The sequence below is a fragment of the Pristis pectinata genome, chromosome 16 (assembly GCF_009764475.1).
Source record: "Pristis pectinata isolate sPriPec2 chromosome 16, sPriPec2.1.pri, whole genome shotgun sequence".
NCBI lineage: Eukaryota > Metazoa > Chordata > Chondrichthyes > Rhinopristiformes > Pristidae > Pristis > Pristis pectinata.
In genome coordinates, this window is record NC_067420.1 from 27,526,534 (window position 1) to 27,552,769 (window position 26,236).

Sequence of the window (26,236 nt, forward strand, 5' to 3'; positions counted from 1 at the left end):
AAGTTGTTTGCTTAAATACTGACTTATTTTTCAGTTCTATCTGCACAACCATCTCTCTTTCATTATCTATTATCACAAAGAAGAAATAGAAAAAGACCAAGAACCTACATATAGAGTTGTGCGCTTTGAAGTTGTACCACAAAGTGTTAAATATGAAGGTAAAGACATTATCTTTTTGAATGTAATTTGAGTGCATTCGCATGTAGCAATCATAGATAAACAGCCACAAAGAGAAATAAATGAAACCCTATTTAAAAGAAGCTGAAATTTGCATTGTCAAAACTCTTCTAATGTGTAGCTGTTCAACATCTATAAATACCCATAAACTGCTGGGGGGGGGATAAAACACTTAGTAATATAGGCTAGCTGCATTCCATTTTCAATTTACTGTCATGTAACAAACAATATTATTGAACTTTGAATAAAGATTCTGATTCCATTGCTATGTGGATTTGCTCCTATTGATAATTTATTGTGAATGTGAACGATGATGGACTTTTTTGAAGAAAGCTAGCAGGTTGGTTCCTCCAACTATTACTATGCATATTGGTATCTAGATATTTTCATGTGCCTTGTATAGATCCAGTTATCAAAAATGTGGAAATAATCAGTAATAAAATTCCTGGAAATGCAAATCTGGTCAGGCAACATCTGTGGTTGGGGAAATGGAATTCTGTTTCGGGTCATTGACTTTCATCAGGAAATAATGTTTGTGTATATGCCTGTCTCTTAGTTCAAGTCATTCAGTTGCTCTGCAGTCTCCCTTTAAAACAAAAAGTCATTGTTTCTCCTAAAGCAAAGTATTGCAGATACTGGAAATACGAAAATATTCAGCAGGTTGAGCAGCATCTTGCAGAGAGAGATAAATGGATTTAACCTTTTGATCAGTAAATTTGCTTCAGGATTGAGAGTAGTTGGAAATGAGTTTTAAATTGCAGAAAAATGATAAGGGGCAATTAAAACAAAAAGGAAGGTCAGTGATAGGATGAAGACCTAGAGATTGAATTAAACAAGTGGTGCTGTTGTTGGCCAAAAGAGGGTGGTAAAGGCTAGTGTTGGGGATGAGGATATAAACGGGAAGAGATTAATGAAATTCTGAAGTTACCAGGGGAAGAAAAATATATTAAATACTAGAAATGTAAGATATAAAAGGGCAATGGTTTGCATCTGAAATTGAGGTTTGTTGAAAGAGTATAGGTGACCAAACAGGTCAGAGTGGAACTGTGGTGGAGAATTTGGGTGTCAGGCAACTGGAAGCTCAGCATGATCCTTGTGGATTAAACAGGATGTTCTGTAGTCAACCAGTCTACACTTTATTTCCCCAAAACAGGAGATCATATTGTAAACATAGAATAGTACTTCAAATTTAGTATAACGCATAAATAAATCTCTGGAAAGTGCACGCTAGATGGCAGGAAGAAAGGAGGAAAAAGATTAGTAGTTGCATCTCCAGTAGTTGTATCACTGTGTGCTATGAGAAAGGAAGTGGATATTGGTGGAGATAGAAAAGCTAATCAGTGTGTCTCAGAGGGAACAGTCCATTGTACCTGCTTTCAACCCTCTGTCTTGTCCACCTAGAACAGTGTTTCCTTTTATTATATCCTTCCATCCCATCAGCATCCACATTCATTGAATCTTCCCACGTATTCCTATACCTCCATTGCGATGCCGCCACTTCATCTGCCATGGCTTAAAATTGCAGTCTGACTGCAAGGGAGTGGGATACAATAATGAGCTCTTTTCCTGATGTGGGTGTCCTTTTCTTTCATAAATTGCTGACTTCTATGATTTCTCTGGAAGGGAGAGAGAGAGAATAGTGGATTATCTTGCAGTTTACGGCGGCCAATTAACCTACCTGCACATTTTTGGGATGTGGGGCGAAACTGGAAAGTCAGAGGAAAATCCGGGTCTCTGGCATTATGAACAGCAACTCAGTTAGTTGTGCCGCTGTGTCATCGTGTACCATTATTCAGCCCCATAAAAAGAACATATGTTATTACCTATTGCAGAGCAAGATAAGTGAACTTGAGACTAAATTGGAAAACAAGATTTTGGTCGGTAATTCCTGAATGCTTCATGTGACCATTCAGTGCAGGAGTGACCTCAATACTGTGTTAAGAGGGTCTGTTATTAAAACAAGAGATATTAAAACAAGACTGCCTGCTAGTTCAGGTCAGGATTAAAGATCTATTGCTTTTTTTTGAAGAATAGGATGTCTGTTCTGTCCTAGCCCATGTATCCCTCTTAAGTTTTTTGTTAATTAAATAAATAGTTAATTGTTGTGGAATTTTGTTCTGCACAATAATGCTGCTACTTGGGAATAGTATCTGCATTCTTTTACTTTCAGATTATATTTCTACAATGCTCAGTTTTACTAAATACTATCTGCTTTCCCCACCTCTCTCAAACATTTAGGTTTAAGACTCTTAATAGTATTAGAAATATGAATTTCTTCAGTAAAAAGACTTGCAAATGTTTCAAATAAACTGCTATCCAGGAGAGGAAAACTAATTCATAAGTGGCCACAATACTAAGGCATGTTTGTTTTCAGCATTTAATTGCATGATAAATCACAAGCAGTTTCTTCATATTGTAAGAATTTAGTCCCCATAGTTGATATTTTGTGGCCTAAATATTTTGTCTCATTACTTATTTTGGTTTGGAATATTTACTCATTGAACCTAAATTGTAAAATCATATTGAATTGTCATATTTCACATTTTACCTTAGATCTAAAAACTGATGAGAAAGGAAACTGTATCCTACCTGAGGCTGCAGGCTCTCTTCCCCAAGAGATTGATCCCAACAAAGAAAATGATGTGCTTTTTACTTACTCGGTCCGTTGGGAGGTGAGCATAATGTTAGAAATCAATGGTCCATATGGAACCCTACATGTGGTATGTCTTGCATCATGATCACTGATTTACCTGATTAAGTTCTTTAAATAAAAATTCAAGATACCAGTTCAAAACTCGCCACAGCAGCAGGGAAGTATAAATTAAATACTATTGTGGAAAGGTGGAAAGTTAGTATCATTAATGGTGACTTTGTTATAAAAATGTATTTGGTTCATTGCTGTCATTTGGGAGTGGAAATTTGCTTTTTCCCCTTTCTGACCTACAACAATGTGATTGACTTTTAGCTGCCCTTGGAAATTGGTTGGGTAGCCACTCGGATGTATTAGAACTAATGAAGAATGGACAATATAGCGGTATTGATAACCTACAGTTGAATTTTAGAGGGGAAAATGAATTATTTCTGCAGAATTTGCTCTGAGTAGTCTGCTTTTAGTGGGCTGACTCCAAACTTGAATTGCTTGGGAGGTTTTGTCAGGTTAAGGTCCGAGTCTTAAAATCAGAGAAATATGAACCACAAAGTTATGCGTGCTTATTTAATTTATGGCGCACTAGAAAACATCTGCTTTTGTTTGTATGTACGAACATATGTCAACATGACCTGAAAGTCATCTTGCGATTGATTTCTGTATTGCTACTCTGGCCTCTGGTTATTGTGTTTTAAAAAAAAAATCTTCAGACTATGCAATAAAACTGTTACAAATTTAAGCTGCTTAATATCAAGTTACCATCTAATTCATTTGCATTGTAATAATAATTGTTTTAATTTGTATTTTTAGGGTAGTCCTATTAAATGGGCATCTCGCTGGGACACTTACTTAACCATGAGTGATGTACAGATACACTGGTTCTCAATTGTGAATTCGGTAGTTGTAGTCTTTTTCCTCTCTGGTGAGTTCATTATTATGTTTTTCATTTTATTGGAAAGGAACTCTTTATATCTACGTTATCTAGCACTAATCTTGGGGAATGTTTCCATTTATAGAGAAGACCAAATCTCAGGGTTATATATTTAAGGTAATCGCTAATAACATTGATGAAGAATTCAGAACAACACCTTTATCTAGGGAATAGTTAAAAATTGGAACTACCACAAGATATGTTTGAAGCAAAAGATGTGTTTGTGTATAAAAGGAAGCTAAATTTAAAAAAAAACAACTTTTTGAGTTGATTAGATGAACACAGTGTGTTAAAATACTGTCTTTAACGTATTTGTGAAAGCAATGGATTGCAGATTGCTTCTGAGGAACTTTCATGACAATTTCTTGGTGTGTCACAATGGTGTGCTACAAGTGTCTCCTGCACTTGAATTAATAAAATGCACAGTCTGTTTATCATGAGAATTCAATTTCCTAAGTGAGAAAGGTTGCACCTATGCATTACATTTTTGAATGGAGTACAGTAAAACTCCAGTAATCCCCTATCAGACTATTCAGAAATCCTGATAGTGATGTTTGCTGCACTCCCCTGCACCCCCCTTCCCCCCACTATTTGCCGGGGGCCCCCGGTTCCTGTGTTCCCTTAAACTTACTGAATTCACTGGAACATTTATTATTTTGCTGTGTAATATCTAAAATAAAGTGAATTAAAAGTGTATTGGAGGGGTTAGTATGAATAACATCCAGTAGACCAGAGAACTGCTGGTCAGACACCACCAACGTCCTGAGCATGCCGGATTAACAGTTTTACTGTATTGAGAATACTCAGACTCTCTTGTGGAATATTCCAGATTAACTCATCCATGTAATTATAAAAGTGTGTTCTGTTTTGGCTGACCAGTCTGTTCTTCAAGGCTTTTCCTAGGAAAGTACTGCTGCCAGTGCTGGCCATCTGCCATTATGAATTTCAATTAACACAATATGGTCTGTCAAGAAGCTCAGACACCAGCAGTGGTCGGGTCAGTTCAGGTCATATGGCAGCAAATGTAACCAACCGCATACTCTCAAGGCAGCCATTTCAAAGGCAGCATGAAGCAGGCAAAACAAACAACACACCATGTGTGCCTCCCACTTAGCTCTAGTAGATGTAGTATAACTATCTACTCTGGCAATGACATTACTAAGATCAACGTTAGCACCTTTTGAAAGTGGTTTCAAATCAATCCAAAATGCAGTAGCCTGTTTGTACATGCATCAGTGCAGGAAATACTTGTCAGTGAAACACTGCTGTTGCCTGATACGTTTGCTGTTGATTCTTCAAAAACTTGAAGAAACATGGCAAAAACTTACCTGGAGATGAGCAATTTCTAGATTTTACAAAAAAAATCAATGTCAACCCCTAATTACACCAAATGATACCAAGGAAATGTACATCGCAGGAGGAGGGTTTTTGGTATCCATAATCCAGTTAATTATTAATACAAAGAGGTTGTCTGCTTCCATCACCTTTTTTCAAATGGTGAGTACGAGTCCTCCATTAATCTATAGTTGATAAAATAATTTCCTGAACTCCAAGCCCTTCATCCTTTCTAAGCCCTTGTAATTTTGTACAGTTCAATTTTCCATTAATCTCCTTTATCACAAAGCAAAGAACACCAGTCTAATCTGTCTCTCCTTGTCACTCTGATTCTCTGTTATGGGAACATTCTTGTAAATCTGCTCTGCATTCTAACTTGTGCAATCACATCCTTCCACCTTCTATGGTAGCTGAAACTGGACACACTACTCCGGTAATTGGTGTTTTATATCATTGTTGTATGACTTCCCTTTTGTTTTAATCTATCCCTCAGCTAGCCTCTTATCTATCTTGCTACCTTCAGGAAACTGTGGACACATAAGCAAGATCTCTCTGTTCCTCTACACTAGGTGTCCAATCATCTATCATGTATCCTTTTGCTTTGTTTGCCTTTCTAAGGGTGTTACCTAAAATTGCTCCAGATTGAATTCCTGTTGCTAGTTTTCTGCGGCCTAATTAACCATTAGATATCTACCTGCAACTCTGAATTTAGCTTCTTCTTCTCAAGTATGCCAATTTTGGTATTATTGGCAAGCTAGTTATTAATGTATATTTAACAAAAGGTAAGGGACCCACTGCACACACCTCTCTGGACATGAAAACTTTTCTTTCCAGATCAATTTGCAGATGTGACCATCTGGCCCTTAACAAGTCCAAACACTGACTTGATTAATCTATGCCTCTCTAAATGTTAGTTTATGTTCCTTCTCAAACGTTTTCCAATAACCTGTCCACACTGAGATGATAGGCGAACTGGCCAGTAGTACCTGTTCTACATGTTTCCCTTTAGATAAAGATACTGAACTCAGCAGACTGTTTGTATCCAAAGAGGGTTGGACGATGATAGAGGCTGCACTTTTCTCCTTTTTGTTTTGAAGCTGGCATATCTGTTCTGTAAAAGATGCTTGTGCCCGAGTGTCCTCTGTTTACACTGTTTATCTCTCTATAATTTCCATTTCTTCACATTTCTTCTTGCTGTATCACAGCATGAAACAAACACAAATATTCATGAGACCTTCACATGCATTTGGTCTCCAAACACAGACAACTGCAGGTCTCTAAAGGGTCCTCTTTTGTACAATTTTTTCTTCCACATAGGATGTCGTACTCTTTTCATTTTTTGTTTTATTACAATTACTGAGAGCTCAACACTGCAGAGGTCTGAAAGGAGTATAGGTGTTGAAAATATAAAGCAGGGTATTCTTTGTTTTTATCTACCAAATTATTTTTGGATATTCTATTTGCTTTTATCACTCTCTTAAATGTCTATCTATTGCCTTGGTTTATTGTCTTTATTTCCTTTTCAATAAATTTCTTCAACTTCTTGCATTAAAGAAATCTTGGTAGCAACCAATCCTGTGAACCTGCTATCACATTTTCATAGTGGAAAGTGCATCTGTGCTGAGCTACTACTATGTCTTGTGACCATAACTGCTCACAACAGCATAGAAAATAGAAGCAGGAGTGGGCCTCTTTGCCCTCACATTCAACATGATCATGGCTAATTTGCCCCAGGCCTCAACTTTGCTGTGTCAATTCCACTTGGCCTTCAATTCCCAGATCTTTAAATATCTCTAGCGATCTAATCTCCACAACCCTACTGTGTCGAGTATTCCAGAGATTCACCACCCTCTGTGAGAAGGAATTCCCTTGCACCACAGTTTTGAAAATGACTGCCTCCTTATCCTGTAACTATAAGCCTCATTTGAGACTCTCCCACTAGTGGAAACATCTTAACATTTGCACTGTCATGCTCCCTTCAGATCATATGTTTCAATAAGATCATCCTCATTCTTCTAAACTCCAATGAATGCAGATCTAAATTTTTAGCCTTCCTATCCATAGAAGCTTTTGCTGTATGTTTTGATATTACTGGCTAATTTACTTTCGTAATCGTTTTTCTCCCCATCATTAGATTTGCAATGTGAAAATAAAGACGTTAGCACTGTGAACTGTTGAACAAGACTGATTTATTTTCGCGCCTTCCGCGGGCCTTTAAGGAGCGCGGTTCCCGCCCTCCGAACTCGGAAATTACGTACACGCTACGTCAATCAATTTGTTGCGTGTGCGGGTTCTCCCCCGTCGCTCGGGGAAGACAAAGGCCCAGCGCCATCTTGGGCCTCGCCATTGCGATGACGCACGCCCCGACTGCCAAGCCAGTTTGCTTGCTCGGATGGTGAGTCGCTACACAACCTCCCCCGAACTGGCGATACAGTCCCCAAAGTTCATGGGCTGCGCTAGCCATTGCTTTGGTTGGTTGGCCTCTGCGTCGCGGTGGTCGGGACCTCGACCGGTTGTTGTAGGTCCCAAATGGGCCAGTTTGAGGCAGTCTGTTGTGAAGACTTCTTTCCTTGCCCCCAGTGTCCAAAATAAAGGTGGACCCATTATTTCTGGAGACCCGGGATGGCCCCCTCGTATGGTCTTTGTAACTGTGCCCGTGGTGTGCCCCTGTGAACAAAAATGAACTTACAGTCTCAGAGTTCCTTGGGCACACATGATGGGGACTGACCATGTTGTGAAGTGGGAATCGGTGCAAGGCTGCTAAGCCTCTCACGCAGCCTTCCCAGGACTGCCGCAGGTTGTTCCTCTGGCCCCCTAAGGGCAGGTATGAACTCCCCCGGGACGACCAGGGGCGCATCATACACAAGTTCAGCTGACGAAGCATAGCGATCCTCCTTGGGGGCAGTGCATGTGCCAAGCAGGACCCAAGGCAGTTCGTCGACCCAGTTAGGACCTGTGAGGTGGGCCATCAGGGCTGATTTCAGCTGGCGGTGGAAACGCTCTACCAACCCATTTGAATGAGGGTGGTAGGCCGTGGTGGTGTGCAGCTGCGTTCTTAGCATGTTCGCTAATGCAGACTGTAGGCTAGAGGTAAACTGAGCGCCTCTGTCCAAAGTGATGTGGGCCGGAACACCAAAACGCGAGACCCAAGTTGTGAGCAGCGCCCGGGCGCAGGACTTGGTCGTGATATCTGAGAGGGGGGTTGCCTTTGGCCACCTCGTGAAGCGGTCCACAATGGTAAGGAGGTACCGCGCCCCTCTTGAAACAGGCAGGGGACCGACGAGGCCAACGTGAATGTGGTCGAACCTTCTACGGGTAGGCTCGAACTGCTATGGCAGGACCTTGGTGTGTTGGATTTTTGATGTCTGGCAGTGCGGACAAGTCTTGGCCCACTCACTGACCTGTTTGCACAGGCCATGCCAAACGAACCTGCTGGTGACTAGTCGGACAGTCGATCTGATGGACGGGTGCGCCAACCCGTGTACCGAGTCAGAAACGCGTTTCCGCCAGGCTGCAGGAACTATAGGGTGGGGCTGACCTGTTGCGACGTCGCACTGGAGGGTTCGTTGATCTGGGCCGACTACGAAATCTTGGAGCTGCAGGCCTGAAACTGTGGTTCTGTAGCTGGGCAGCTCGTCGTCGGCTTGCTGTGCGACAGCCAGGGCCATGTAGTCTACACCCAGGGACAGGCTGTGGATGGTCGGTCTGGAGAGCGCATCAGCAACAACATTGTCCTTTCCGGAGACATATTGGATATCTGTTGTGAACTCTGAAATGTAGGACAAATGTCGCTGTTGGCAGGCCGACCAGGGATCAGACCTTAGAGAAGGCGAAAGACAATGGCTTGTGATCAGTGAAAGGTCTGCCTTCTAAAAAGTACCGAAAATGTCTGATCGCCAGGTACAGCGCTAGTAGTTCTCGATCAAAGGCGCTGTATTTAAGCTCGGGTGTTCTAAGGTGCCTGCTGAAAAACGCCAAGGGTTGCCAACGGCCTTCGATTACTTGTTCTAGTACCCCGCCAACCGCAGTGCTGGATGCGTCCACTGTGAGGGCAGCTGGGACGTCTGTCCTGGGGTGTACCGGCATCGCGGCGTCTGCTAGGGCTTGTTTGGCCTTAACGAAGGCAGCCACGGCCTCGTCGTTCCAGGTGATGTCTTTGCCCTTGCCAGCCATCAGCGAGAACAAAGGGCACATGATACGGGCTGCTGCAGGGATGAAATGATGGTAAAAGTTGACGATGCCAACGAACTCCTGCAGGCCTTTGACCGTGTTGGGGCGGGCAAAATGGCGGATAGCGTCTACCTTGGCAGGTAGAGGTGCTGCTCCCTTGCTGGTGATTCTGTGGCTGAGAAAACCGATAGAATCGAGGCCGAATTGGCACTTGGCTGGGTTGATAGTGAGGCCAAAATCACTGAGGCGGGAGTACAGTTGGCGGAGGTGGGAAAGGTGTTCTTGGTGGTTACGGCTGGCGATCAGAATGTCATATAAATAAATGAACATGAAGTCCAGGTCGCAGCCTACCGCATCCATCAGCCGCTGGAAAGTCTGTGCGGCGTTCTTAAGGCCGAATGGCATCTGAAGGAATTCAAAGAGGCTGAACGGAGTGATGAGCGCAGTTTTGGGGATGTTGTCAGGGTGGACCGGGATTTGGTGGTATCCCCGGAGGAGGTCCTCCTTGGAGAAGATGTGGGCCCCGTGTAGATCTGCCACAAAGTCCTGGATATGAGGGACAGGGTAGCGGTCTAGGGTGGTGGTGTCGTTTAGCCTGCGGTAGTCGCCACAGGGCCTCCACCCGCTGGTGGCTTTGGGGACCATATGTGGGGGGAGGCCCAGGGGCTGTCTGACCTGCGAACAATCCCTAGCTCCTCCATGCAACGGAACTCCTCCTTCGCCAGGCGGAGCTTGTCGGGAGGGAGTCGTCATGCTCGAGCATGAAGGGGTGGCCCTGTCGAGGTGATGTGGTGCCACACCCCGTGTTTGGGCATTGAATTCGTGAACTGAGGTGCCAGGACCGATGGGAACTCAGCTAGAAGCTTGGTGAACTCATTGCCAGACAGGGAGTCCAGGCGCAGGGCTGGTAGGCTGGCTTCTCCCAGAGAGTAAGTCTGGAAAGTTCTGGAGTGCACTAGCCATTTCCCTCGTAGGTCAACTAACAGGTTATGGGCCCGGAGGAAATCGGCTCCCGGGAGTGGCTGAGCGACAGCGGCAAGGGTAAAGTTCCAGGTAAAACGGCTGTCGTCGAATTGTAATTTGATGGTATGGGTACCGAAAGTTCAAATCGTCGTGCAGTTTGCGGCTTTGAGGGCAGGTCCCTGTTGCCTGCTGCGAGCGTCGTGGCTGGTCGGGGGCAAAACACTAACCTCTGCTCCCGTATTGACGAGGAAGCGACAGCCGGACTGCTTGTCCCAAATAAATAGGAGGCTGTGTTGGTGGCCAGCCGCCATAGCCATTAGCGGTGGCTGGCCCTGGCGTTTCCCTGAAACTTGCAGGGTGGGCGGCATCGGGCCTCCGCACCCCACCTCTGATGGTAGAAACACAGCTGGCTGTCAGTGTCGTCGTCTGTGTTTCTGGGGTGTGATCGCTCGGCTGCTGGGACTGGTTTAGGTAGGCGTTGGGCACGTGGTCTGGTAATTTGGCCGATGGACGAACCGCTCTCGCGTTTGGCCTTCCACAGGATATCTGCCCGGGCGGCTACCTTGTGGGTTGCTGAAGTCGGCGTCGGCCAGCAACAGGTGAATGTCGTCGGACAGCTGCTCGAGGAAGGGCTGCTCATACATCAGGCAGGGCTTGTGTCCCTCAGCCAAAGCCAGCATCTCGTTCGTCAGGGCCGATGGGGATCTGTCCCCCAGGCTGTCGAGGTGAAGCGGGCGGCACGCTCGCGATGGGAGAGGCTGAAGGTCCGAAGGAGAAAGGCCTTGAAGGTTGGGTACTTATCTTCCTCCGGAGGAGATTGGATGAAGTCTCCGACATGGGCGGCTGTCTCCTGGCCCAGAGAGCTGACCACATGGTAGTACCGTGTGGAGTCGGAGGTGATCTGCCACAGTTGAAACTGGGCTTCGGCCTGGTCGAACCACACGCGGGGCTGAAGCGTCCAAAAGGTGGGCAGCTTGAGTGCCACTGTGTTGGCTGCTGCGTTGTCGGTCATTGTGTGGGTCCAAGATCCGTTTGGACTGTCGGGGTCACCAATGTAGCAGCTGCTACCGCGATGCGAAAATAAAGATGTTAGCCTGTGAACTGTTGAATAAGACCGATTTATTTTTGCGCCTTCCGCGGGCCTTTTAAGGAGCGCGGTTCCCGCCCTCCGAACTCAGAAATGACGTACACGCTACGTCATCAACTTTTCACACATGTGGGTCCTCCCCCGTCATTCGGGGAAGACAAAGGCCCAGCGCCATCTTGGGCCTCGCCGTTGCAACGACACGCACCCCAACCGCCGAGCCGGTTCGCCTGCTCGGACGGTGAGTCGCTACATTCTTTCATACCATTTGATATTTCCTCATTTATGCCTTGTTCTACCATGAGACACTTTGGGTCCTGTTGACTATTCCCACGTGTCTTTTCCCACTATTCCTTATTTCCACCCAAACCGAAAGTACATCACCATCAACTGTATCCATATCACTATTGAGCAACTCGCTGATACCTCCATTGATTAACAATGCTATCCCACCTCCTTTCCCTCTTTGCATATTCTTTTGGAACGTCAAATTGCCTGGAATATTTGAGTTCCCAGTACATGTTACATGTCTCCGTTACATAACTCATCAATATCTATGATGCATTCAAAACTATCTTGTCACAACTGTTGCTTACATTCAGATAAAGAGCCTTGAGCATTTGAGTTTTTACAATTTTTACTTTGGGTTCAATTTCTGCCACACTTTTGTTTATTTTTTTGCCCCTTTTGATTTATTAAGTCTCACGTCACATTATTTGAACAGACAGGCTCAGTATGCGCGTTCCAACTGATCAGCTTGGTTTTTCAACCTCCTGTACTGGTGTCAATGCTCATTTCTCCTGCACTGATCTTCACGCCGTGTGTTTACTAATCTTATTTGCTCTCCGTCTTTTTCCATGTGGTTCATATGATAATCCAGCAGTTATCATCTTTGTGGTCTGCTTTTCTATTTTGCCATGAGCTGTTCATAATTCCTTTTAATAAAATCTTCTTCCTAGTCCTACTTACCCTCTGTAGATGATGGTAACTGGATTCTCCTCATCCCGCTCTCAAGTTCTTCCCAAGTTGATGTCAATTGAATGAGACATAACCACTCTACATTGGTTACACCCAATTAGCTAAGTTCTTCTCTAGATGCTCAGCAGTTTTCCTACAAATGTAGTTTCCAGCTAAAGAGCACACCGAATGAATTACAGAAGAACGTGGCCCTATAATAGGAATCTTAAAAAACTTAGTCTTGCCCCAAATGTCTGTGTGTGTGTGCGCATGCGCACTTACAGATATATATACAAATGTTTAACTACTTGTTTTTTTTCCTTGGGACTAATACTGTTGGGATTATACCCATGATATTAGAATAGCAAATGGAATTTTTATTTAATGACTAAATTCTGCAAACGGGGTCATCTTTTTCATGATTAAAGCTTTGTGGTAGATCTGATTCTACCAACCACTTTTGTCTTAAAGTTGTATAGCTCAGAAGTTGGTTCTTTGGCCCACCACATCCACATTAACCTTTTTCCCACCTGCACTAATGCCATTTTCCCATATTAGATCCATATTTTTCTATGCCTTGCCTATTTAAGTATCTGTCTAAATGTTACTTAAACATAGTGATTGTATCTATCTCCAGCTTCACCTCTGGCAGCGAGTTCCGGATATCAACCACAATAAAAAAAAACATTTTTCCCTCAAATCCCCTTTACAACTCCTTCCTCTCACCTTAAACCTATACTGCCTTGTTTTTGCTAAGCCTACTACCATGGAGAAAAGGGGTCTATCTACCCCATCTGTGCCTCTTAATTTTATGTGCCTCTTAATTTTATATATCTCTATCAGATCACCCCTCAGCCTCCTTTGCTCCAGAGAAAACAAACCTTGCTGATCCAATCTCTCCCCATAACTAAAGCCCTCCAATGCAGGCAACACCCTAGTGAATTGCCTATGTACTCTCTCCAGCACAACCACATCTTTCCTATAGTGTAGCACCAATGCTTTGAACCTTGGCATCACCATGAAATTTAACTGATTTGCTTTATTGATACATTCCCTCTATCTGCTCAGATGTCTGCATTTTGAGAAGGAATTTTCCAGAACAAGTTTTACAGATAATCATTTGTTAAAGCCCTGTGTAATTTTTCCCACATACTCTTGTAAAACCATGCTTCCATCTCTTGCTGGTGCCTTGATGTGATAGTTGAGCTAAAATTAAAACTCTACAGTCTTAAAATATTAACATTAACTTCCATAAAACCGATGTTATAAACTTTTTCTTCTTTCCTCAGGAATTCTCAGCATGATAATCATTCGAACCCTTAGGAAGGACATAGCGAACTATAACAGAGAAGATGACATTGTATGTATTTTGCCTAATGATCTTAAATGGAGTGACTAGGAATAGGAATTTAAATTGCTGGTGTTTCCAAAGAAATTCTTGTCTACCTTGATTCAGGTTTAGATTTTCAAGTTGCATATTTCATCCTTGAGAATGTGGCTTTGTGTGTTAAAATTTTCCATACAGTACACTGCATCTGTAGAGCAGTAAAGAGATCTAAGATTCTTTTTTACAGTTTGCTTACCTTTCTTAATAATCAACTTAATCCAATACCTTGTCTCCTACATTTTACAAATCATTTCAACATTCATGTTCTTTTAACATCTTCACCTTTCAAGTATAAAAATCTATATAAAAATTATAACAAACACCTGATTTATATTAACAGTTCTTGAAGACAAAAAGATCAAAAGTAATAAATTCACCGCCCATTTTCTAGTAATGCATATGCCTTGCACTTTGTCTCTTCCTTGGATTATTACTTATCATTGTTATTATTATTATTTCTTTATTTGTCATTGTACTGTTGCAACAACACAAGATTACGATGTTACTCCCTTGCCTAATAAAAACCAAAACAGTAAATTGATAAGAGCAATTATAACTTATAAAATAAAACAAACATACTTACACAAATATAAAGTATAAAAAAAGGCAGTGTGCCTATGAACCATGATAATAATAATAATGATAATCAGCAGCATATCAATATATTAAATAACACCATGATGAGTCCAACTAGATCTTAATTGTGATACTGTTAAGGTTGTAGACTATGTCTCATTGTTTTCACAAGATTTGCCTGTCCTCCTGTGCTCTGGAAATATCCAGTATATTTCTAGAGTTCTAAATTGGTCTATTGTAATATACAAAACTTTAATGGGAATTTTACTTAAATCCTGTAATTTGATTTTTGTATTCTTCCAATGATATTGGGAATGATGAACCCAACTTTATTTTTTTTCCCCTGAGAACTGATGTGGTACCCAACAATTAAAAGAAGATTGATCCTGCGACAAATTAAATCATTGTGCACATATTTTAAGGATTATTCACTGAGTAAACTAAGTCATAAGAAAAACAATCTTTTCAAAATCAGCAACACAAATCTTGCATCGAAGACCACTGAGCGCTCTTCAAGTTCACTAACTGGAGATGTTTGCTGATGATTGTAGTTTCAGTTTTATTCATAACTGTTCAGTTAATGAAATAGGTTGTACCTTCATGCAACAAGACCTAGTCAACATGCAAGCATAAGCTAATTTGTGGCAGCAACATTTTTGTCACACTAGTCCCACGCAAGGTCATCTCCAAAAGTAGTATAACCACCTCAGTTTGGCATTCAGTGGAATTACCATGACCAAATCCTCCATTGTCAATATTCTGGGATCATCACTGGCCAGAAAATTAACTGGATCATCCAGTTAAGTATTATGGCAAAAACATTAGTAAGATATTTGCTATTCTGCAAATGCCTCGCCATCTTTTTTCCCCCCAGCATTTCTACAAGTAATTTATCAGGATATAGGATTATATACTTGCCTGAATGTGACCAGTTCCAAAAACACTTGAAGCTTGATGCATCCCAGGACAAACCAACCATGTGATTGCCATCTGGTCCACCACTCTGAATATTCATTCTTTCACCACAGATGGACCACAGCTACAGTGTACCATCTACAAGATGCACTGCAGCAAGTTGTCAGGTTTTTTCAACAATACCAATCAAACCAGTGATGTTTCCACTGAAGGGCCAGAACAGGCTCTACCTGCAATTTCACCACCAAGTCAGTTCACCTCCTGATCTTTCCTTCATCATTAGTGTATTGAAATTTTAAAATTCCTTGCATCCATTTCTGCTGTTGGGTGTTTTCACACAAAGACTACAGTGATTCAAGAAGACTGCTCATCATCACCTGTTTGTTATTGGTAGGCATTAAGTTCTGCCATTTCACATGAGTGAACAGAAATAATTATCTGTGAGAAATGTATCAGGAGATGTCCTGTACAAAATTAATTCAACCATATGAAAACAATGACATGGCTCAGTAGGTATCTGTTGACATTAATGTTGCTCTCCAGCAAAAGCAGTTTATGCAGTGAGAAATCATCAAAATAAAACAATTCCAGAACTGCTCAGCCTGGGAGTATTGGTAGAGAAAGTGAATCAAGAGCTAACATTCTGCATCAGTGGAAAATCATCAAGCTGAAATGCTAATTCTGTCTCCCTCGACAGATTTGCCTAACTTGTTGAGTATTCCTATCATTTTTTGTTTTATTTTAGAATTTAATTATCTACTTTTTTTTACTTTTATTAAGTCTCCCCATCCTGGGTGTATTTTAGTTTTGTTCCTGTGAGTTCTTTTGGATTTCTGTCCTCTTGGGTTTCTTTTATGTGCTGTGCTGGTTGTTTTTATTAGGAGATGACAAACCATGGCTTACCTGTTTTCATGATGTATTTGAGCTGCTGGTTAAGTGAAGTTAAAATAAAATGCAAAGTGCTAATATTAACAAAAAAACATTTACATTTTATGTTCTTAGGAAGACACGATGGAAGAATCTGGTTGGAAACTAGTCCATGGTGATGTATTCAGGCCACCCCACTATCCCATGATTCTCAGCTCTCTTTTAGGATCTGGGATCCAATTATTCTGCATGATACTAATTGTTATCAGTGAGTATTTAAAATCAGTTACTTTCAAAGTGTAAACAGCTAGGATTTTTTATGCTTTTTGTAATGTAGCATATATGTTCATTTTTCAGTTGTTGCTATGTTAGGAATGCTTTCACCATCCAGCAGAGGGGCACTGATGACAACTGCTTGTTTTCTCTTTCGTGTTTCATGGGGTATGTTACCTGAAAATACTCTTTTTTTTAATAGTTTGTGCAATTTAGCACAAGTGTTTTCCTCATCTGTTGTTTTTGTACATAAACAGGTATCATACAAAAATGAGATATTGTGCTCCATCTCAGATGCACTTGACTAAGGTTTGCTGCATCTTTAGTTGCTAAATGAGGAAGCTGGCTTCAAAACCTATTGCTGAAACCCTTAACAGAGTTTGCACTTAAGATATTTATTTTTCTGAATTATCTGGCATATCCTGGGCACAGCAGATATGTAGCATGAGAAAATTCATTAACCATAGTCCAGGAAGAAGGAAGACATTTCAGAGGCATCTATATGGATGTCTCATCAGTGGAGTAAATAAGACAGACACAGGAACTAGTAGAATTGAATGGCATCCTTGTGTGAAGTGGGGTGGAAGGAAGTATAGTCAAGGTAGCTTGGGAGTCTGTAAAGATGTTTTCACTAATCTGCATGGAGACAGATCCAGAAATGGAAGAATCAGCAGGAGAGCAGGGTGGAATTGGCAGCAAAAGTAATGAATTTTTAGAGCTCTAAGTGCAGACATTTATTTTGTCTTTCTTCCTATTCCTCTTAAAAGCATTTCATAAAATCTTTGTTCAATTCTCCTGTAAATATCAGGTGGTTAACCATTTCCACATTCAAAAATTAGTGAAAATTGGAATATAGTTCTTTACACAGTAATTAACGTGGAATTCTCTGAAGTGTAGAAAGAAGAATTGAATGGTTACATAAGAGGAATATGTGGCATGTGTTGTAAAGTGAGATGAGAGGAGCTGAAGAGAAAGCTATTACCATGATAATTGAATGGGTGTGTGTTACTTGCCAGAAATGTTGACAAAGTAACTGTTTAGGGGAAGTGGCAATAATAGCTTGTATTTTCAAATACAAGCTATTATTGCCACTTTAAAGCACTTCACAGGAGGGTTTTCAACAACATCCGACAATTTATTTGTCACAGAATGTGGATGTCACTGGCAAGATCAGCTATTTCTTCACAAATGGAAAATGCTAAAAAATACTCAGCAGCTCAGGTTGTACCTGCGAGAAGAGAAACTTGAAATGTTCAGATCAGAGACCCTACTTCTGATGATGGGTCTCCAGCCTGAAATGTTAACTCTGTTTCTCTTCCCACTGATGCAGCCTGATCTGCTGGGTGCTTCCAGCACTTTGTTTCAGATTTCCAGCATCTGCAGTTTTTTTATTTCATCAGCATTTTATTGTCCATTCCTTCAACTTGAAACTCTGGTTTGTAGGCCATTTCAAAAGACAGTTAAGGGTTAATTGTACCATTCATTCAGGAGTTGCATGTAAGCCAGACTGGATAAGAAAAGCATATTTGCTTCATGAAATACCTGGGTGAACGATATGGGTGTTAAAGTGGCCATTACTGAGAGCAGGTTTTCACTCCTAATTTTATTCCTGGCTGCCACGGTGAGATTCAAACTTGTCTCCGAATTAATAGTGGTTTCTGGAAATGAATCCAATAACAAAACCACTGTACATAGTGCCATGTAAGGTGGTGCAGGTGACCACAAATGAGGTTCTAGAGAGACATTTTAATAAGCTTTGTAAGGAGGTAGGAATGAGAAGGTTAGGGAGGGAATTCCAGAACTTAGTCCTTGGTAGCTGAAGACCCAACTATTAATGGAGCTATTTAAAATCAGGATGTGCAAGAGGCTGGAGCTGGAGTTATACAGATGTGAGAGTTGTAGGGCTGTAAGAGATCTAGAGAAAGGTGCACGGTCACAGTGAGATTTTAAAATCAGAAATTTAAAACCAGGAGATGAGTATATTCAGCAAATCCAGGAATAAAGAGAACTGAGATGAAGACAGTTCCAGGGAGAATGCCATTATGCAAAGTCATGATTTTGATGGCAGCATGCGCCAAAAGATGGAGTCTACTAGCTGCAGAAATGTCATGAAGGGAAAAAGACCAGACAGACAGGATTTTGCAGAGTGGAATGATCTGAAATTGCTTTGTCAAGTTTCTGGACTAGATTTGCTTTCAATTTCAAATTGTAATCCTATTTAGGATAACAGCCAGGTATTCAGGGTAGGTTCATAGACAAACAGCCTTCTACAGAAGGAGCCCTTGCAAGTCTTTCTCAGCCTCTTGTTGGTTGGGTGGAACATTGAGACTTCTGTCTTGCGTGAATTGGATCCCAGAGGTTCCAGGTCAGGAAATGGCTTTCCAAGAGGTGCAAGTTATTTATGAACATCCTGTTTGCTTCTGTAGTATTGATAAGTCTGTCAATAGTGCAATGGCAACAGCTTGGATGAATTTCTGAGATTTGGTGTGAGGCATGTTTGTGTAGATATATGCCTGTACAGTAGAATACAGAGGTGATTGTATTTGATAGTTATTTAATTGAAAAGAAATTTATCATCTTTTCCCCTCAGGTTATTTGGTGGTTATTTTGCTGGTCGTTTGTACCGCACTCTAAAAGGGCATCGATGGAGGAAAGGTGCTTTTTGCGTATGTACATTTGTCTGTTCTTATTTGAACCAAATATTTCAAACATTTCAGTTATTTTTCAGGACAATTTAACACACGTAAATTTTCTAATAAAAAGAATATTTTTCTGGCCTGGTTTGATTTTAGTTCACTACTCCTTCAAAGATAATATAAACATGAGTAAATTTTGCAGGGTTTAGCACTTATTGTTGAAAGTTGTTGGTAAACTCCACAGCCGAGACTAGGCTTCAACAGTAGAGACAAGGCTTCAGGAGACAAGTGTGCAGTAAAATGAGATGAGAGGAGGTGAAGAGAAAAATATCACCATGATAGTCAAATGGCATGTGTTAACGTGCCAGAATTGTTAACAGAGTAATTATTTTTGGGATAGTGGCTTTAATTGGACAAAAATAGCTTGTATTTAAATAGTGCCTGTAATATACTTTAAGGTATTTCACATGAAGGTCTAGATTTTCTGTTAATAGCCAAGAGTCCCATTAAATTATTCATTATGAGTTGATTGTAAATCTATAGTTAGTGCATTACTTTAGGTATTGGAGATGTAGGGCCAATTTTTTCCTTAGTAGGCACTGGGACTGAAGTGCCTTGTGCGCAAAAATGTATAATCTACTGCAGAATTTAAAGAAATTGTTCTTGTGAATAAAGCAACAAATGAAAATTATACAATTTATCCTCCGTGTTCTGCAACTAAATGTTAGGTGTTTTCTGTTCGGCTTAATTTCTTGGCTAATAAGCACATGCTTAAAAATTGGACTTCAAATGACCATAGGTATTTTGTGCAGTATTACTTCCTCAGTTTTATTTGCTTACCAGTCTGGGAAAGGTGACTTCAAGAAATGTAATAGACCTTTTGGAGGATGATCTATGAACTCAAAGGATAAATGCTCAGCTGGGGAAAGCAGCAAGTGTGTTTGGGCTAGTCTTTTGCTACACTGCATCAAAGAAATACTGAGTTTAAATGTTTTACTGCATGCCCATAGTTAATAGTGTTTTCCTCTCTACAGACTGCTACTCTGTATCCTGGCATCGTATTTGGATTGTGTTTTGTTCTAAATTGTTTTATTTGGGGCAAACATTCATCAGGAGCTGTAAGTATTGATATGGTTTGATTGTAATAAGATCTGTTATTTCCAGAATAATTTGTCATTGCCATACTCTAGTCTTGGAGAGGTTTATGGACAGCTGCTTATTTGTGAGAAATCTCAAAGCATGAAAATAGTATACATTGTCTCTGCCTTCTTGCCCTCCAGTCCATCCCACCCTGCCCCTTCAATGCAGACCATCTGGTGAAACAGCAAGTGCTCCTGAGGTCTATCTGAAGGCATGCTGGTCATGTGAGAAGGGATGAGAATGAGGTCTGGCAGCAGGCTGGCCCTGTGTTGGGATGGGGGTGAGGGAGTATTTGTACAAAATGAGTTCAGACACTGTGGCCCTGGGGATGTACGTGATAGAACATAGAACACTACAGCACAGTACAGGTCCTTTGGCCCACAATGTTGTGCTGACTTTTTATCCTGCTCTAAGATCTATCTAACCCTTCCCTCCCAGATAGCCCCCTATTTTTCTATCATTCATGTGTCTGTCTAAGAGTCTCTTGTATGTCCCTAATGTATCTGCCCCCACAACCTCTGCTGGCAATGCGTTCCATGCACCCAGCACTCTCTGTGTAAAAAAAACACTTACCCCTGACATCCCCCTTATACCTTCCTCCAATCACCTTAAAATTATGTCCCCTCGTGTTAGCCATTGTTGCCCTGGATATGACACTGGAACTTGTGTTCACCTGAGTGTGCAGACAGAACATGTAACATCCAGTGGTAAAGGCGAACAGTAGAGCACTCCAAATACTGCACGTAATTATGTTCACTGTTACTGTCTGTTGGAAAAATTGTGCATGGAGCAGTGGTGGTATTGACTGAACTTTTATTCAGAAATAGTACACATTTTTGTACTATCCATGAATAAAATTTCAATCTCTGGTCTTTTTGTAGAAAATAGGTGTAATTAGATATTTGTTCTGAATTGCATAGTACTGAAGAATAAAATACACTCTAACAAAACACTGCTGTGGAGGATCTTGTTTTCAGTTAAGGCTTTATTTTGCCTGATGATAATTCGTGTCTGCTTCTGATTTCCCAACAGTAAAATGGGTTCAGCGTCTTCCAGTTGAATGTTGTGAACTCTAAAAGTTGAATTACAATAAGAGGGTCATAGCATAGTTTGCAAAGTGCTCTTAATCATAACTGGACATTTTAATTTCTGGATCAATTTCTCCAGTTTTGTGGGCAATCTTTGTAAAACCTTTGTCTAACAGTTCATGCTGTTTTGTATTTTTGTTTTAAAGGTTCCCTTTCCTACAATGTTGGCTCTTCTTTGCATGTGGTTTGGCATCTCCCTCCCTTTAGTCTACCTTGGCTATTATTTTGGTTTTCGAAAGCAACCTTATGACAACCCTGTGCGCACCAATCAAATACCACGTCAGGTCCCTGAGCAGAGATGGTACATGAACAAATTTGTTGGGTAAGTATTGGTATTGGTTTATTATTGTCACTTGTACTGAGGTACAGTGAAAAGCTTGTCTTACAAACCGATCATTCAGGTCAATTCATTACACAGTGCAGTTACATTGAGTTAGTACAAAGTGCATTGATGTCATACAGGTAAAAACAGTAACAGTACAGAGTAAAGTGTCACAGCTACAGAGAAAGTGCAGTGCATAAGGTGCAAGGTCACAACAAGGTAGATCGTGAGGTCAGAGTCCATTCTCACTGTATAAAGAACCGTTCAATAGTCTTATCATAGTGGGGTAGAAGCTGTCCTTAAGTCTAGAGGTACGTGCCCTCAGGCACCTGTATCTTCTACCCGATGGAAGAGGAGAGAAGAGTGTGTGTCCCGGGTGGGTGAGGTCTTTGATTATGCTGGCTGCTTCACCAAGACAACAGGAGGTAAAGACAGAGTCCAGGGAGGGGAGGCTGGTATTCGTGATGCGCTGGGCTGTGCCCACAACTCTCTGCAGCTTCTTGCAGTCTTGGGTAGAGCAGTTGCTGTACCAAGCCGTGATACATCCCGATAGGATACTTTCTATGGTGCATTGGTAAAAGTTGGTGAGAGTCGAAGGGGACAAACCAAATTTCTTTAATCTCCTGAGGAAGTAGAGGCGCTGGTGAGCTTTCTTGGCCGTGGCATCTACGTGATTTGACCAGGACAGGCTGTTGGTGATGTTCACTCCCAGGAACTTGAAGCTCTCAACCCTCTTGACTTCAGCACCATTGATGTAGACAGGTGCATGTACACCGTCCCCTTTCCTGAAGTCAATGACCAGCTCTTTTTGTTGACATTGAGGGAAAGGTTGTTGTCATGACACCATTCCACTAAGCTCTCTATCTCCTTCCTGTACTCCAACTCATCACTGCTTGAGATACGGCCTACAACGGTGGTATCATCTGCAAACTTGTAGATGGAGTTAGAGCAGAATCTGGCTGCACAGTCATGAGTGTATAGGGAGTAGAGTAGAGGGCTGAGGATGCAGCCTTGTGGGGCACCAATGTTGAGAATAATCGTGCTGGAGGTATTGCTGCCTATCCTCACTGATTGCGGTCTGTTTGTTAGAAAGTCAAGGATGAAATTTAATTTGTAGATTTATAACACATTGTAACTGTTATAAAGCTCTATAATGATGGGTTTTAACTTTATGACATAAGTGATTATCAGTTTTATGCTGCATACTTTTGGGTGACAGAATTTGATTGGATTGGAGTTGGATTGTTCTCTTGCATTAAGCATGTAAAAGTATTGACCCAAAATGTGTGGTCAGCAATGAAGTAATGATGCTCCCACTACAATCTAAACATTTCTGACAAGAATATCCTCTTTTTCCAATCATGCCTGGCATCGATTCAGTTCAGTTCTGGCATTGAGTAGCTGATGTAATCAATCAGGCTGAGTAACTAATCACATGCAACTAATCAGGAAGCTGAAAGCAATTCACTTAAATATTATGCAGAACACTAAAGATTGGGACATTTGCATAAACAAAAAATAGAAGCGGAAGTACAGTGAAGTTTTTTAAAATACTTATATTTTAAAATTCAACATTTCAAGTTAAGAAATTGTAGTAAACAAATTAGTAGTTTTGAGGACCAAATAGTTTGCTATGGAATAATATTGTGGGAAATATCACTTTCTGATGTCACTTCTACATGATGTTAGCTTTAATTTTAAGATGTGCCCCTGTTCTGCATTATGGATCTTACAAGACAAATTTTCTGTATATACAATGCTCACAACTCCAACTCCTAAACTCAAGGGAGGTCAAATCAGCATTATGCAAACTTTCTTCACAATTTTTTTTCCTTTTAATCCCTAATATAATTCTGGTGAATTTGCACGGTACCATCTTCCAAGGTCAGTAGATTTTAAGTTTAGTGTAGAAGAACTGAAGAAATTTTTTGCACCTGGCTAAATTTCTAATCTTAGAATATTCATTTTGTCAAACTTGCATTTTATCCCCCATGAGATAAACCGTCATTTGCCTTTTTGGATTGCATTCTTTTTTTGCCTGACATCTAAATTATGTTGCTGTTGTGCAGCTGCTGGTGTCATTATTGAGAAAATATTCCAACTTGCCTTCCTCTGATCCCAAGTAGATGAACTTGCACTTCCACAAATTAATTGTCAACTTGTGCATTATAAACTGTTTTCTTTTGGGGAAAAAAAACTGTCCAGAAAGATCATGTGTTGTATTTCAAAAGTAATTCCAGCCTGAGATTGATCTGCTACAGAAGCAGAAATTGAGGTGTGTAGAATTCTCTGGAGATCAAGCCCAGATAAAGATTTCTGCTTTTCCCAACAGGATTTTTAAAAACTATTTTAAGGAAAAAGGCTTGTGTTAAACTGCAGGCTGCATGTTACAATCCTTCTGGAATTTACTTTTTGTTTTCTCAGGATGTAGGCTTCAATGGCAAGGTTGGCATTTATTGTCCGTTCCTAAATGCTGTGAGAAGGTAGTCATGGCCTTTCTAACAGTTTAATAAAAATGCTGGAAATGTTCAGCAGTTAATGAAGTTAAGTGCTCGCTTCATAGATGCTGACTTACCAGTTTAGTGCTTCTAACATGTTCTCATTTTGTTACAGATTTCGGTTTTTTTTGTTTCAAGTTTAAAATGATTGTACTAATTTATCTCTTGATCTGTTCCAAGCCCATTTGAATGTTACACAAGCAGAATAGTCACCCAATCATTATTGTCATTGTTTTTCTCCACATTTGGTTAACTAGTTTAAACACCCTCTCCCTTCTCCATATACCCTTTATTCACTCTTTATGCAACTGTCTAATTTTCTTTTGAAAGGCTTTATAAACTCTGCTTCAACAATGGTTGACGGTAGACTTCCTTATTATAGCCACCTGCCATGTAGAAAGTGGCAATTACCACTTCAGTTTTGTGATTGTTTCAAATTTGTGTTCTCTGGTTGTTGTCCTGCCAGTCAATACAAATGACCTATGATTACTTAGGAACAGTCTGCACTGACCACGATGCCAAACTAAACTAATCCCATCCACTCACACATGGTCTGTATCCCTTCATTCCCTTACAGTTCATGTGTCTACCTGAAAGCCTCTTTGTTGCTGTCATAGCTGCTTCCACCGGCTCCCCTGGCAGCACGTTCCAGGCACCTTCTACTCTGTGGAGGGGGAAGGAAACGTGCCTCATAAATCTAGTATTTAACATTTCCATTGTGGGAAGAAGACTGACCATCTACCCTATCTATGCTTGTCATAATTTCATGCATTTCTGTCAGGTTGCCTCTCAGCCTCCTTCATTCCAGCAAAAACAATCCAAGTTTGTCCAACCCCTTCTTACAGCTAATATTCGCCAATCCTAGTAATCTTCTTCTGCACCCTCTCTAAAACCTCCACACCCTTTCTATAGTGTAGTGACCAGAACTGCGCACAATACTCCAAATGTGACCTAACCAAAGTTTTATACAACTGCAACATGACTTGCCAACTTTTATACTTAGTGCCCCAACCAATAAAGGCAAGCATGTTGTACACATTTCTATACCACCCTTATACATCTGTGTTGCCACTTACAGGGAGCTATGGACTTGCACTCAATGCTCCCAAGGGTCCTGCTATTTACTGCGTACTTTCTGCTTGCATTTGTCCTCCCCTCATCACATCATCAATGCATCATTTCACATTTGTCCGGATTAAACTGGCAATTCCATCATCCAGATTATTAACATAAAATGAAACATATAATGAACACAGAAAATGCCAGAAATTTGAGAGAGTCAGGGGGCAGAAGTGAGTGTAGTCGCTATTACTAAGGAGAAGGTGCTTGGGAAGCTGAAAGGTCTGAAGGTAGAAAAGTCACCTGGACCAGATGGACTACACCCCAGGGTTCTGAAAGAAGTAGCAGAAGAGATTATTGAGGCATTAGTAATGATCTTTCCTGAATCTAGTGATTCTTTAATGGTTCCAGAGGAGTGGAAAGTCGCAAATGTCACCCTCCTCTTTAAGGAGGGAGGCAAAAGACAGGAAATTATAGGCCAGTTAGCCTGACTTCAGTGGTTGGTAAGATGTTAGAGTCCATTGTTAAGGATGAGGTTTCGGGGTACTTGGAAGCACATGATAAAATAGGCCGAAGTCAGCATGGTTTCCTTAAGGGGAAATCTTGCCTGACAGATTTGTTGGAATTCTTTGAGGAAATAACAAGCAGGATAGACGAAGGGGAGCCAGTGGATGTTGTTTACTTGGATTTTCAGAAGCCCTTTGACAAGGTGCTGCTCATGAGGCTGCTAAACAAGATAGGAGCCCATGGTATTGCAGGAAAGGTACCAGCATGGATAGAAGATTGGCTGACTGGCAGAAGGCAGAGTGGGAATAAAGGGGGTCTTTCTGGTTGGCTGCCGGTGACTAGTGGTGTTCTGCAGGGGTTGGTGTTGGGTCCATTACTTTTCATGTTATATGTTGATGATCTAGATGACGGAATTGAGGGCTTTGTGGCCAAGTTTGCGAATGATACAAAGATAGGTGGAGGGGCAGATAGTGTTGTGGAAGCAGGGAGTCTGCAGAAGAACTTGGACAGGTTGGGTGAATGTGTAAAAAAAAAGTGGCAGATGGAATACAGTGTAGGGAAGTGTACGGTCATGCACTTTGGTAGAAGGAATAAAGCCATAGACTATTTTCTAAACGGAGCAAATTCTGAAATCTGAGGTACATAGGGACTTGGGAGCCCTAATGCAGGATTTCCTTAAGGTTAACTTGCAAATGCAATGTTGG

The 26,236-nt window shown here is 41.2% G+C and overlaps 1 protein-coding gene across 1 annotated transcript in view; it reads left to right on the top strand.

Annotated features, from left to right (window-relative positions):
• tm9sf4 (transmembrane 9 superfamily protein member 4) overlaps positions 1–26,236 on the top strand; it is a 50,051-nt gene that overhangs the window by 16,955 nt on the left and 6,860 nt on the right. Inside the window, exons 6-15 of the mRNA XM_052031675.1 lie at positions 35–158; positions 2,731–2,849; positions 3,635–3,746; positions 13,554–13,624; positions 16,145–16,277; positions 16,367–16,450; positions 17,299–17,311; positions 18,873–18,948; positions 19,953–20,036; positions 21,293–21,468. Of these exons, the coding sequence (XP_051887635.1) occupies positions 35–158; positions 2,731–2,849; positions 3,635–3,746; positions 13,554–13,624; positions 16,145–16,277; positions 16,367–16,450; positions 17,299–17,311; positions 18,873–18,948; positions 19,953–20,036; positions 21,293–21,468 (992 nt within the window). The remainder of the gene's footprint in view (positions 1–34; positions 159–2,730; positions 2,850–3,634; positions 3,747–13,553; positions 13,625–16,144; positions 16,278–16,366; positions 16,451–17,298; positions 17,312–18,872; positions 18,949–19,952; positions 20,037–21,292; positions 21,469–26,236) is intronic.